At 44.8% G+C, this 14,559-nt stretch overlaps 1 protein-coding gene across 2 annotated transcripts in view; it reads right to left on the bottom strand.

Moving 5' to 3' along the window:
• Positions 1–14,559, bottom strand: part of sema3bl (sema domain, immunoglobulin domain (Ig), short basic domain, secreted, (semaphorin) 3bl) — a 237,679-nt gene that overhangs the window by 41,634 nt on the left and 181,486 nt on the right. For both annotated transcript variants that reach the window (XM_069936651.1, XM_069936650.1), the window contains exons 6-8: positions 12,368–12,484; positions 9,819–9,961; positions 1,067–1,181 (exon numbers count right to left, since the gene is read on the bottom strand). In XM_069936651.1, the coding sequence (XP_069792752.1) occupies positions 1,067–1,181; positions 9,819–9,961; positions 12,368–12,484 (375 nt within the window). The remainder of the gene's footprint in view (positions 1–1,066; positions 1,182–9,818; positions 9,962–12,367; positions 12,485–14,559) is intronic.

Below are 14,559 nucleotides of genomic sequence, written 5' to 3' on the forward strand. Positions count from 1 at the left end.
TCATTCCAGGAAACATTCAAGTGAATCTCCTCTGGGCTCCACTCCAATCCCAACATATCCTTAGATAAGGAGCCCATTTCTGCTCACAATACTCCATGATGTCTGGCCAATGCTTTATAAAGCTTCATTTGTCCTGAGTGGAGGGCAGGAAAAAGCATTTCAAAGCTGCCCCAAGGCGGACTGGAAGACATGCAGGACTGACATCAGGCTGTGAGAGATTGTGGCGGATGATGTCCCAGATGGATTGAGACTCTCCAATCAGCATTTTAGTTCTTCAAATCCATACATTGACAATAGGAAGTCGATAACCATGATTGCTATATGCTAGATTGTTCACCCAGGGCCACCTGTCCAAGTTATGGCAAAGTTTACCAATCCCAGATCGAGCTTATTGGCCACCTTAGGCACCACAGATAGAGTATCCTATTGGCAAGGATCGTTCTCAAATCTGTAAGATTGCCACTGAGGAAAGGACTAGAGTGGAATGGAATTCTCAGAACAAATGCCCACTTGATCATTACCCTGAGATCATCGGCTGCCTGTTCCCTGGACTGAACCTTCCTTTCCAAGATTTAGTCATCCACTGACTGGTAGACTGGCTTCAGGTCAAGATGAAGTCTAAGGTAGAGTGGGACCTTCCTAAGGACAGGTAACCATCTCCATTTCAGCCCATCCCCAGGTTCCAGCAGCTGGCTATTCCCTGACAGACTTCTCGAGGAGTTTCCAAGCATAATGTAGGAGTCCCACAGTTAGTGCCCCTCTGACTGGAGAGCTGTGTTATTTCCCTGTGGTAGATCAATCCATGCCACTGGAAAACTGGTTAATTGCCGCTTGCTCAGATCCAGATACCTGCACTTTATTCCATAATCTGTTGGAATCCCAAAGGCAAAGTTCACATCACTGAAGATCCTGGTGGAGCAGGCACTGAGTTTCACAGGACAGGAGCAGAGGATTGCTTGTGGGGCCTGTGGTTTCTATAAGAGCTGGCCTAGGGCCACCCAGAACAGCCACAAGGAGCGGGACAACTATCTCCCCCCACATATGATAAAGATGGACTTTTACTTACCAAGCTCATCAAAGTGAGTATCTATGCCATCAGGTCCCGGGACAGAACAGATCAGCCTGGCTTTGATGAATGTGCTCCATTTGTTTACCAGTACCCTCTGACCTCCAGCGTCATTCTGAAACAGACCATTATCAACGTCTCATCAAGGATTCTTAAATTCTGGTGGCTGGTGAGAAATCAGCACCCCACTTTAAACGTGTCTCTCCAACAAGAAACGGGAGACACTTTGAGTCCATGACAACCAAGGTGTTTATTTGAGCTTGTCCCATTGGCTTGTATTTGACCCATATCACTCCAAGTATTTCCTATCCATGTACCTGCCCAAATGTTTTTGAAATGTCACAATTGTACCCTTCTCTACCACTTCCGTTGGCAGCTCCCTCTGTATGCACACCACCCACAGTGAGAATAAATTGCCCCTGAGGTCTTTCTGAATCTTTACCCGCTCACCCTAAACCGATGCCCTTTAGTTTTAGGCTCCCCTACCATGGGGAAAAGACTGTGACCATTTACCCTATCTAAGCCCCTCATGATTTTATAAAGCTCTCTCTCCCCCTCATAAACGTTCCCAACCTCTCCTTATAACTAGTCCATTGTAAAGATTAAAGTGACACATCTTCAATAAAAACTCATTCCTCATATCTCTCAGCTATTATGGTAATTCGAGTGCCTGTTTACAAAGGCAAAAAATATATATACATTTATATAGCACCTTTTGCATCCTGGAAACAGGGTGGAGTTAATGAATTACAGTCAAGTATAGACAATGGAGTAATGGGACTAATTTTGAAATAGCAAACTCCTACACAATGAAATATAATAATGTTTTAATTAGCCATTTAATTGATAAATAGTTAAAAAAAAGAACGCTGGGTGAGGGGGGGGGGGGGGGCGCGGGGAATGATACATTTTGTTAAAATATTGCCACAGGATCTTCTATATTCATTCTACAGTGTGGGTGAAATTTCCATTCACTACATGGTCTGAAAACCAGAATGTTACTCCTGAGACGAGCATCAATCTAAAGCAGTGGTTCTCAACCTTTTTGTTTCCACTCATGTACCACCTTAAGTAATCCCCATGCATTCTGATAAGTAAGGGATTACTTAAGGTGGGATGCGAGTGGGAAGGGAAGGTTGAGAACCACTGCTCTAGACCCAAATGTTACTAAAATATTTTGCTTGAGAAAAATTGTCATTGGCCCATTTCCTTTGGAGTTATGAAACCATGCACATAATGAGTCAATGAGGGACGATTAAAACAGTGGGTCTCAAGCTTTTTCTTTTCACCCATATCACAGAGCACCGATGGCATAGGGATTACTTAAAGTGGTAGGTAAGTGGAGAGAAAAAGGTTTGAAAACCACTGCTCTAAAGTTTCTGCATTTGAAACTGAAAACCACGATGATTTGGCAATCGTACCTTCCCATGGAGCCATAGAACACCATGGCACTTGGTGACATGTTAACCCTACTCTTTGCAGAAGGATAATCACCACAAGGTGACTAATAAAGGAGCCTCACCGTCACTTCTCAATGACAATTAGGGATGGCCAACAAATGCCAGCCTTGCCAGCAAGAAAATGGCCCAGTAACTTTCTTAACTGTGAGACAAATTACGTGGCACTTAAGGAGCCTTTAGCCACTGGATTGGGCAAATTAAAGACATGTTTAATAAGCACACACTGTTGCTGATTAGCTTAAAAATGTTCCCTTTTTATTATTAAGACAAATAAGAATTCAAAGTATTTCCTCTGCTGGTGAAGACGGCGACGCTGGTGGAGCCACTGTAGCGGCAGCGGTGCTGCTGGTGCTGACCCGCCGGAAGCAAGGGAGCAGAGATGCTGCACTCCCGCAGGGTCCGGCTGCCCAGTCGGTTGCCATTGGCTCTGCACAGGCTTTGAACGGCCCATTGAGGAGGCCGGCGGGGGTTTTTAATTGAAATCCCAAGACTGCAGGTCTGCGCCCAAGATGGTGGAGCCTATTAATCGGCAGTAGCCACAAGGGGCTGCAGGCTCTGGGGAAGCAGAGGACTGGAGCAGGGCTCCAGAGGACAGGATGATCACGCCCCGTCCGAGAAGCAGAGGAGAGGATCCGCAGGGACGGTGACCACAGCAGAGGACCACTGGCAACTCGAGGCGAGGAACCCACGGAAGGTGTGGGCTGCTGGAGACTGCTGTTGGGAGACTTGCACCAGGCTGCAGACTGCTGGAGACTGGCTCAAACTGGCTGGAGGGGTACCAGGTATCGGAACCGGAATGCAAGGAGGTGCCGAAGGGTCCCTGGCCGTGTCGGAGGTTTGGATCTGGAGCTCGGGTCACCAATGATTTGGACTGGACTCTGTGTGGCTGCAGAAATGCTAGGGACGAATCTACGGACACCTGATGACTCTGGGGGGGGGGGGGGGGTGGACTCTGTTTGGCTTCTTTCTCTCTGACTGTAAATCTGACTGTGAGAGGCACTTAGGCAATTCCTGCCGGTGGCGAATCTGTCCACCTTGCAGCAGACAAAAAGGAATTTTGTGTAATATGACACTATTTTATTATATGAAAATAAATTGAATCTTGAAGTAAAAGTAGGGTTTAACTACAGATTACGGAACGAAATGATCACATCAGAGAAGTATAAAATATCTTACATAAGGGAATTTTACCTGTATTATTTGTATAATTTTTGTATTCAATATTGTTTTTGGACGTAGTATGAATTATGATTTAATTGTTAAATTATTATAATTATAGAATTTGATGTCCTGACCAAAATAAGTGATGTAATAATTATGGTTATATTTCTAACTTCCAATTGATATGTGATATGATTTGAATTATGTTATCATTTGTTTACCTTGTGTAAAGGGTTCTTGTTGAACTCAATAAAAATATTTTAAAAAGAATTAAAAACTTGCTACCTTTTCTCTACACTGCAATACATCAATGAAAGGACTTTGCTCAGATGCACCCCTTAACAATGGGGAAGGTTCTGGAAATGGGCTCTTTTGCTCATGCTTCCCATGTAATGAAACAGCAACAAAACTCTTAATGTTCATTGAGAGAGTGGTTTAGAGGTTGGAGAAAAGTATCCCTCGCTTCCTGGTAAATCCCATGAAAGGAATAATCCCATCAAAAGTGTGAAATAAAAATCCATACTCAAGCCACAAAAAAAACCATTAGAATTAAAATGACTCTTGTCAAATTCATAAAAGACTTCCTGACATCTGCTGAAGTATTTCCTGACCTGAAAACTGTGACTTCCATGTTCAGTTTCACATGGCAGAAGTACGTCTGTGGAGTTTTCACTTTCTGCGAGAGGAATCAAGTCGTCTTCAGGCTTGAGAAAGAGTTCCATGTCTCTCCATGCAAACTGCCTGATCTGCTGAATCCCTTGTCCTAGCAGTATAGAACATTTCAGCACAAAAGCGGGCCCTTCAGCCCATCTAGTCCATGATGAACTATTATTCTGCTTAGTTCCACTGACCTGCACCCAGCCCATAGCCCTCCATACCCCTCCCAACCATGTACTTATCCACATTTTTCTTAAATGTCAAAATGGAGCTTGCATTCACCACTAAAATTGATAATGCATTCCACTCTGTGTGAACAAGTTCCCCCAATGTTCCCTATAAACATTTCATCTTGTAGCCTAACCCATATCCTTCTATTTCTTGTCTTGATGTTTGTTAAGTTTCCAGAATGTGCTTAGAACCATGGAACACTATAGCATAGAAAACAGGCCATTCAGCCCTTCTAGTCTGCACTGAAACATCATTCTGCTAGTCCCATTGACCTGCATCCAGTCCATAACCCTCCAGACCTCTCCCATACATGTAGCTATCCAATTTATTCTTAAATCGGAAGATTGAGCCCGCATTTACCACATCAGATGGCAGTAAATTCCACACTCCTACCACTCTCTGAGTGAAGAAGTTCCCCCTAATGTTCCCCTTAAACCTTTCCCCTTTCACCCTAAAGTCATGTCCTCTCGTATTTATCTCTTCTAATCTAAGTGGACATTTACTCTGTCTATACCCCTCATAATTTTGTAAACCTCTAACAAATCTCCTCTCATTCTTCTATGCTCCAAGTTATAAAGTCTTAACCTGTTTAATCTTTCCCTGTAACTCAACTCCTGAAGACCCGGCAACATCCTAGTAAATCATCTCTGCACTCTTTTGATCTTACTAATATTCTTCCTGTAATTTGGCAACCAGAACTGCACACAACACTCCAAATCTGACCTCACCAATGTCTTGTACAACCTCACCATAACTTCCTAACTCCTGTACTCAATACTTTGATTTATGAAGGCCAAAATGCCAAAAGCTCTCTTTACAACTTTATCCACCTGTGATGCCACTTTCAGGGAATTATGTATCTGTATTCTCTGATCCAACGCATTCCTCAGTGCCTTACCATTTCAGTCGTATGTGCAGATGGACGTAAGTCACATAGGTTGTAAGTCAGGAGCCACCTGTATATCCAATCTCTCAGAACACCCTCCAATTATTTATCTATTACTGACATCAGGCTTGCTGGCCAGTAATTTCCTGGTTTACTTTTGGAGCCTTTTTTAAACAACAGAACAACTTGAGCTACCCTCCAATCCTCCAGCACCTCACCTGTGTCTAAGGACATTTAAAATATTTCTGTCAGGGCCCCTGTAATTGCTACACTCGGCTCCCTTGAGTCCAAGGGAATGTCGTGTCAGGCCCGGGGGATTTATCTATCTTTATTTGCTGTAAGGCAGCAAGCACCTCCTCCTCTTTAATCTTCATATGCCTCTACTGCTTGTTTCTCTTCCTTCCTTGTACACTTTGCCAGTTTCCTGAGTAAATACTGATGCAAAAAAGCTGTCCAAGATCTCCCCCATCTCATGAGGCTCCACACAGAGACCATGACTCTGATTTTGGGGATCAATTTTGTCCCTTACTATCCTTTTACTCTTAATATACTTTTTTTTTGCCTACTGATTTCATTCTTAAGCATTTTCTTACATTTTCTATACTCTTCTACTGCCTCATTTACTCCTTGTTGTCTCTACCTGCTATACACCTCTCCGTTCTTCATAACCAGATCGCCAATATCCCTTGAAAGCCAAGGTTCCCTATGCCTGTTAACTTTGCCTTTAATCCTGACAGGAACATGCAAACTCTGCCCTCTCAAAATTTCCCCTTTGAAGGTCTTCCACTTACTGAACACGTCCTTGCCAGAAAACAACTTGTCCTAATCCACTCTTCCTAGATCCTTTCTCATTTCCACAAAATTGGCCTTTCTCCAATTTAGAATCTCAACTCAAGGACCTTCTCCATAATTAACTTGAAACTAATGACATTATGGTCACTGGACCCAAAATGTTCACCGACACAGACTTCTGTCTGCTGACCTGCCTGGTTCCCTAATAGGGGATCAGGTATTGCATCCTTTCTCATTGGTACCTCTATATATTGATTTAGAAAACTTTCCTGAACACATTTGACAAACTCTAAATAATCCAGCCCTTTTACAGTATGGGAGTCCCAGTCAATATTTGGAAAGTTAAAATCTCCGACTATCACAACTTTCTGTTTCTTACATCGTGTCTCTACAGATTTTCTCCTCCAATTTTCTCTGACTATTGGGCGGTCTATAATACAACCCATCAGTGTGGTCACACCTTTCCCTTTCCTCTGAGGATGAGCCCTTGGATTGCCCTGTCCAAGCACAGCTTTGATATTTTCCCTGACTATCAATGCCACTCCTCCCCCTTTCATCCCTCCCCCTCTATCACGACTGAAACAACGGAACCCCGGAACATTGAGATGCCAGTCCTGCCCATCCAGCAATCATCTCACTTATAGCAATAATGCCATAATCCCATGTGCCAAACCACCCCCTAAGCTCGTCTGCCTTACCGACAATTCTCCTTGCATTAAAATAAATACACCTGATAACATTTCTATCACATTCAAACCTTTGATTTCTGTTTATACACCCAGTCCTCACATGACCTTTATCCTTCTACATTCCACTATCTGCTCTAACACTCTGGTTCCCATCCCTCTGCCAATCAGTTTAAACCCACCAGAGAAGCACCAGCAAAATCTACCCACAAAGATCCTAGTCCCCCTCCAGTTCAGATGCAAACCATCCAGTTGGAACTGGCCCCCATTACCTGGAACGGAGCCTAATTGTCCAGAAACATGAAGCCCTCCCTCCTGCACCATCTTTCTAGCCAGATATTTAGCTGCATTAACTTCCTATTTCTAGCCTCATGTGGCAAGATTAGCTCTCCTGAGATCGCAGCCCTGGGGGTCCTGGTATTTAACTTTGCACATAACTCCCTAAACTCTCTTTGTAGGACCTCCTCATCCTTCTAACCCATGTCATTGGCCATGTCCCTACATGGGCCACAACATCTGGCTGCTCACCCTCCCTCCTGAGAATATGGAGAACTCAGTCTAAGATATCATGGACCCTGGCACCAGGAAGCAACAGACCATCCAGGATTCTTGATCTCCACCACAGAATCTCCTATCTGTCCCTCTAACTATTGAATCCCCCATCACTACTGCTCTCCTCTTCTCCCTCTTTCCCTTCTGAGCCGAGTCCAGTCTCGGTGCCAGAGTCGTAACCACTACAACTTGTCCCTGGCAGGTCGTTCCCACCAAAACAGCCACAGGGGTGCTCTTCTCTCTCTATTCCCCTTCCCTCACCAGACAGTCACCCAGCTACCTACCTCCTGGCTTTTAGGGGTGACCATCTCCCTGAAGCTCCTCTCTATCACTGCCTCTGCTTCCTGAATGATCTGAAGTTCATCCAGCTATGGCTCTAATTCCCGAACCCAGTTTTTCAGGAGCTGGAGCTGGATGCATCTTTTGGAGGTGTAGTGATCATGGACAATTGTGCTCTCCCAAATTTCCCACATCCTGCAATTGGAGCATTCCATTGCCCTAGCTGACTCCATTACCTATTCCTAATTTAATTAAAGGATCTTGCTGGGCTTTACCTCACTGGAAGCAAGTTCTTACTCAGTGTCTGCTCGTCAAAGCCTCAAAGCTCCACTCCTACACTGAGCCACTCACACAATGGCTACTCCTCTTCATCATCCCCTCTTTTTATGTGTATCTCTTAAACTTTTAAGTAAATCAAAAGTAAAATAAACAAATAGCTGGCAGATATTATTTGACATGGAGACTCAGAAGAGTTGGGAAGCAAAGTGGTGATGTGGGATGGTTTAACGAGTATTCTTCGTGAAAATAATAACAAAATAATGCTGGAAATTTGAAATAAAAAATGAAAATGCAGGAAATAACAGGTCAGGCAGCATCAAGTCTATTGTCACTCGATTTTTCAACTACAACCCAATGAAACAGCATTCTCTGTGTGATGAAACAAAATTAACTTCATCAGAAGCTCTTTGCTGATAATGCCCTTGTGTTTCTTTGAAAGCTGCCATGGCTTTATGTGAAATGAGGGCTTTGCTCTAACTTCAGGTAAGCTTCCCTCTCATTGCTCTCCTTTATTGTGTTAATCTCCATATCTATCTCCATTTCTCACACAAGGCCCTTTCAAATTGCCATGTAAAATGGGGCGAAACAGGCAATTTGCCCACTTAGCACCCCAGTTACGAGGCAGTTAGAAAGGGTCCGACCCGGTCAACCCCGTCGGAATCCAACTGGGTACCTGATCTACCTCAGAGGTAGTCAGGGTACCTAGTTAAACTTACCTAGGTTGCGGCCATGGGTGATTTGAACAGGAAAATGGCCAACCCACCTATTCCAGTAATGTCAGTGCTTACGTGTGTGCTTCACCGGGCAGCCAACATCCAAACATCCGGCAGAACTTCCGGTGAGTGTGCGACGTGTATTATGGAGCCAGGAACCCCTTAAATCACCAGGTTGGTGATTTAATGGGTCAATTCCCCTGTGATTTGAAAGGTGCTTCCAGCACTTTTGCCCCAGGAATTGCACCCAGGTCCCAGGAGGGCTACTCAGGTGCTGCAATTTAAAAGGGGCTATGGTTTCCAAAAAAGGTCCTCCTAATCATCAATATTAATGGTTTTTCACCAAAGAGAGAGATCTCTCCCTCTCTATCTGTTCCTCTTTTACTCACCCTCATTTTCACTCTCTCTTTTATCATTCTCTCTCTCTCCCTCTCTCTCACTCTCTGGCACCTATCAATTGCCTGCCCTCCAACTCTGCCCCTTACCCCTATCTGTCTGGCTTCCTTCCTCCCTCCAGGGTTCACCAATCCCTTTTGGCCCCTGTCTCACTGCTCCCATCCTTTCCTCCTTTTGCTGGCCATCTCCCAACTCCAAAATCAGCCTTGAAGAAGGATCTTGACCCCAAACGTCAAGGATTCCTTTCCCTTCCTCTGATTTCCTCCAGCAGATTCTTTTTTGCTCCAGATTATAGCATCTGACTTTTCCTGCATCTCATACCTTATCTTCCACCAAGAAGTTCCTCCTACTCTGTTATAAAAACTGTAGTATCTATACACTTCTCCAAATCTGAAGAGGGTGCCTGTCCCAAAATATTGACTGGTTTCCCTATCAGATATGGTGCTTGACTGCTTGAGTGTGCTTTGTGTTCAAGCTTTAAGTTGAAGTTGATTGTCCCATTATACAATGAGATCTATATTGTTTCACATTCCATACAACTCTTTAACACAGACATGTTGAACAGTGAATTCTCAGTGCAGTTAAGATGTAAGGTACAGGAGTGGACCATTGCTAATCATCTCTCAATTCCACCTTCCCAACCTACAATCTAGTACTTACTGCACAAACACGCCCAATCCGACTGTATATAGCCCGGACTTTGCCTTCTGACTCCATTGCTTTCTCTGTGAAGAAGAAGTAAACTTTATCGTTGTCACGGTCAACGTCATCCGGGATGAGGTGAGCTGCCACGAACTTGGGGTCTGTGAAAGAAGGAGAAGGAACAAGAAAGCTAAGATGGAGGACGGGCTGTGTGCTGGAGGACTGTGGGCTGGAAGTCTGTGGGCTGGAGGACTGTGAGCCAGAGGACTGTGGGCTGGAAGTCTGTGGGCTGGAGGTCCGTGGGGTGGAGGACTGTGGGCTGGACGTCTGAGAGCTGGAGGACCGTGAGCCGGAGGACTGTGGGCTGAAAGTCTGTGGGCTGGAGGACCATGAGCTGGAGGACTGTGAGCTAGAGGATTGTGAGCCAGAGGACTGTGAGCTGGTGGACTGTGAGCTGGAAGACTGGCTGTGAGTTGAAGGATTGGACAATGTTTGAGGCCCTGCCATGGATGAGTGAATAGCCAGCGAAGTGGTCAACAGGCAGAAGAGGTAAAATTAACCCCTCCACTCATTTTCTGACCACATGAATGCTGTCAAACTATGACCAATGGTTTAGAAGCTCTCCACTGAAAGTCAAGTACATCCTTTACCGTGCACTCTGGCTGCACATTGTAATGGCACCTTGATTCCACCACACCTTTCCTCTCATCCTCTTCACAACATAGTGAGCTCTATCTGGTCTGCTTTGCCACCCTGCCAGTTCTTTGCCTGGGTGTCCAACCTTCATGTTAGTGAGGCACACTACCGAACCTTGCGAGACATCCCAGTGTAATCTGGTTGTGTCCTTGATCCAAAGTAGGGTCACCAAAGAATACACAGGAGCTGAGCTCTTTCTCTTACTCTACCTGGAACACCAAAACAATCAGAAGCTCTTCATCACCCCCTCCCCCCCCCCCCCCACCGCTCCAATCAGCGAGCGTATTATTGATAATGTGGTAATTCACTGTCATGTATAATGGTCTGGTCAGGCACACCCATTGTACCTGTGCTCTGTCCCCACAGGCTCCTCTATAAAGGTATCTGTTCCACAGACCCCTCCTCAGTGCAGGACCGTCGAACTGTCTGGATGTGCCATTGTTCTTAAATGAAGAAAAGCCTACTGGTTTCTCAACAACTGTCTTTTGAGTAATTGATGGTTCATCAGATAGGACCTCGGATTATACAACTTATAGAAATTCACAAGGAATACATTGGAACATAGACGTATATGGCTTTAAAACTGCAGAGTTAAAACGTCTGCGTAATCGGCTGTGAATCTGCCTCTTAGTTCAGGTCCTTGACCGGCCGTGGTGAGCTTTCTCCTTGAACACTTCGATGCTAACAGGAAGCCAACGTTGTCGATTGCCGATCATTCGCTCAGTTTACAAGTCCCTAAGCATTTGATTGGCTCTCATTTCAATTTTCTTGCCCATTCCCACTTTGTGCCCTTGGCTTCCTGCAATGTTAGCTCAACACAAGGTCGCAGAAGAGCGCAGTGTCTTCCGACTTGATACCTCAGCCTCCTGGACTTAAATGATAAATTCGGTCATTTCAGGACATGCTTCCTCTTTTCGCACACATGCCCCTCCTTCCCATCAACTTTGTTACTTCACTTGTCACATTATCTGTTCCAATTCCTTGCACCAATAAGTAGTCTAGAGATTTGACTCTGGACATCATTGCTGGATACGTTTCTATTTCCTGTGGTTCAGTATGATCTTTACCCAAATCTCAAACTATAATTCCGTCAACTCCAGTCAAAAAGAGTTTTAATGCACGATGCAACATAGAGTGATCACTTATATATTTTAGATGTTACCGGTCTGAAAAATGTCCAATGTCTCGGCATTGGTCGTTCACACATGAGCGACCAAAACTCGAGATCTCTGTTTCCTCATGCGGAGATTAAAGAGGCGGGACTTGCAACTTGCTTCACTAATACTTTGTTTAACAGCTCATTGTTCACGTAATTCCTGCAGTTCACTTTAGATTGCAGGTGTTCTGTTAAATTTACTCGGGGTCTAGGAGGTAAAATATCAGAACGGGAGTAGCACACTTATTCCCATTCCGACTTTTTTTTGCACAGCTTACTTTCCAGGGAAATGGCAATAATTTCCTGAAATGCAGTGAGTGTAAAAAAAACTAACATCCACAGGGCACCTGGAGTGAGGATGAAGATACAGCCCAATACCTCTTCCTCTTATCACAGACCTCCCTTCTTATTTTCCCAGCAATCTACAACATACACTTTCTAACCTCCTAGTTCTGATCGAAACTATATTTTTTCCTCTCAGACACTGCTTGACCAGCTAAGCATTTGCAACATTTTCTGGTTTTTGTTATGCATTAACTATTTCCAGCATGTAGCAAATTCTACTTCCTAACTGTTTGGCAACTAATATGCTCCATACAATACTTCTGGTATCACTCTCATTTTGTATTGCACTGTACTGCATGTAAACAGTGCTGAGGGTATAGATTTGCTGTACGCACCATTGTGTTCCCTGTTGATGTAAGGCACTGGTTACCTTGCAAGAGACGCTGGTCGAGCTCGGTCCTCATGGCGGAGCGGGACCCCAGACTGCGGAAGATTATGGGGTCTCTCCCCAGGATGTCAGCTGTCAGGCCCGAGTACAGCTGTCCACCTGAAGATCAGAGGAAAATTAAGTCAAATGATCTCTATGGACAAACCTTCCCAGTTTGGCCAAATCACTTCTAGTTTAAACAACCAGGCAGGGAATTCTGAAAGACGTATATGTTCCTGATGAAGGCCTGAAACCCAAACCATCTATTGCTTTCCAAGAATACTGCATGATCTGCTGAGATCCTTTTGCGTATTGTTCCAGCTCTCCAGCCCATCTGCAGACTTCCTATGTCCTTTCTTATGTTTCCTTCGCATTGTAGAAGAAGGCTATTTGGCCCACTGCATTTATACTGGCTCCCAGTGACAATCCCATCCCTCCTTCACCTGTCCTCCTTGACATGTTCATCAATTCTCCACTAAATGTCTTATCATCCATTTAGATTCGGGTTTCAGTTGAAGCTCTCTGTGCTGTAAGCTCTAGAATCCCTTCTCCAATCCTTCCATCTGCTTCAAGCTGCCCCTTAAATCCCTCTTCCATGACCAAGAATTGGTTGCTAGTTCCAGCATCTCTTGAAGTGGCCTGTAATAGGCCCTTCCAGTCCTCAAGGCCATGCCCCCCAAATACACCAATTAACCTTCAATTCCCCATATAAGAGTGGGTGGAAACTGAAGGAAGCCCACACAGGCACGGGAAGAACATGCAAATAGGACGGCACTGGATTCGAATACAGGTCGCTGGCACTATAATAACATCACACTAACCGCCACTGTGCCACCCCAAACCATAGAGGGCAGAGGATTGATTGGGCTGAATATGGTGGACAGCAGAGTGCTGCAGCTGGAAGAGCCACTGACTCAGAGAGCCAAAGACCCAGGTTCAATCCTGACCACTGATGCTCTCTTTTAACCGATTACATGTTCTTCCTGCCACCACTTCCCAAAGACACGAGCCTCGGCAGGTTAATTGGCTGCTGTAGCTGTAGGTGAGATTTGGAATCTGGAGTGAATCTGGAGTGAATTGCTGATAATGTAGGAAGATGATAGGTGTGAATGAGTGGTTGATGTCACAGCCAATTTGGGGAGCTGGGACTTGCTTCCATGCAGCGTTTCTTGATGACTGTTTCTATTCAAATTTACTTCATTGGGAAAAGAATAGAAAGGGAGACATAACAGCTACACTTTCACCCAACTCAGACAGTGGAAATTACCGTGGTAACGGAGCGTCTGATTGGCACAGTACACTGGAAATTAAAACCAACAATGGAGAGACTCATCAGGTCAGGCAGCATCCACGGATAGGAATGGTCAGTCAATGCTTCAGGTCGAGACTCTTACTCGAGAGGGGTAGAGAGGTGATGGTTATTAGAAAGATGGCAGAGGTAGAGAGACAGGTAGAGGGTGAGACCAGTTGGTAGGGGGGAGGGGGAGAGAAAGGTTAGAGAAGAAAGCAGGAGTTGGTAAAGAAGGGATGGAAACTGGAACTAGATGGAAGTGGGGGGGAAGGGTTATCTAAAATTGGATAAGTAGATGCTCTTGCCATTCATTGGGTTTAAGGCTGTCAAGAAGAATATAATGTGTTGTTCCTCAAATTAACATCTGGGCTCATCCTGCCAATGGACAAAGCCAAGACCAGACATGGAAAATTGGTTCAGGTGCACACTCCCCTGTGATCTGCCAAGGCCATATTGCCGTGTGATTCTCAGTTAAGAACTGCACGCTTTCCAAATCAACTCAGCGATGGAATTAAAGGAGTCACATAAAGTTTCTTCAATAATGTGAGGCCCAAGGAGATGGGATGGAGGTGGAGCTGGAGGGTCTGGACATGAGACTAGAAGGAATCAAACCGCTTATGGATGTAGACACTAAAGATGTGCAGCTCCCTTTGCAATAGGCAGCCGTGCACTAACATCAGATGGTCACAGCACAGAGACAGGCCTTCTTGCCCAACTTGCCCACACTAACCAGGATCTCCACCTAAAATAGATTCATCTGCCTTTGTTTGGCCCTTGCCCTGCTCTATCCATGAACACGTCTGAACGCCTTTTAAGCGTTTTAATGATACCCACCTCAGACAGCTCATTCCATCAAACTACCACCCTCTGTTAAAAAAAAGTTGACCCTCAGCTCCCTTTTAAA

Source organism: Narcine bancroftii, chromosome 5 (genome assembly GCF_036971445.1).
Source record: "Narcine bancroftii isolate sNarBan1 chromosome 5, sNarBan1.hap1, whole genome shotgun sequence".
NCBI classification, from domain to species: domain Eukaryota; kingdom Metazoa; phylum Chordata; class Chondrichthyes; order Torpediniformes; family Narcinidae; genus Narcine; species Narcine bancroftii.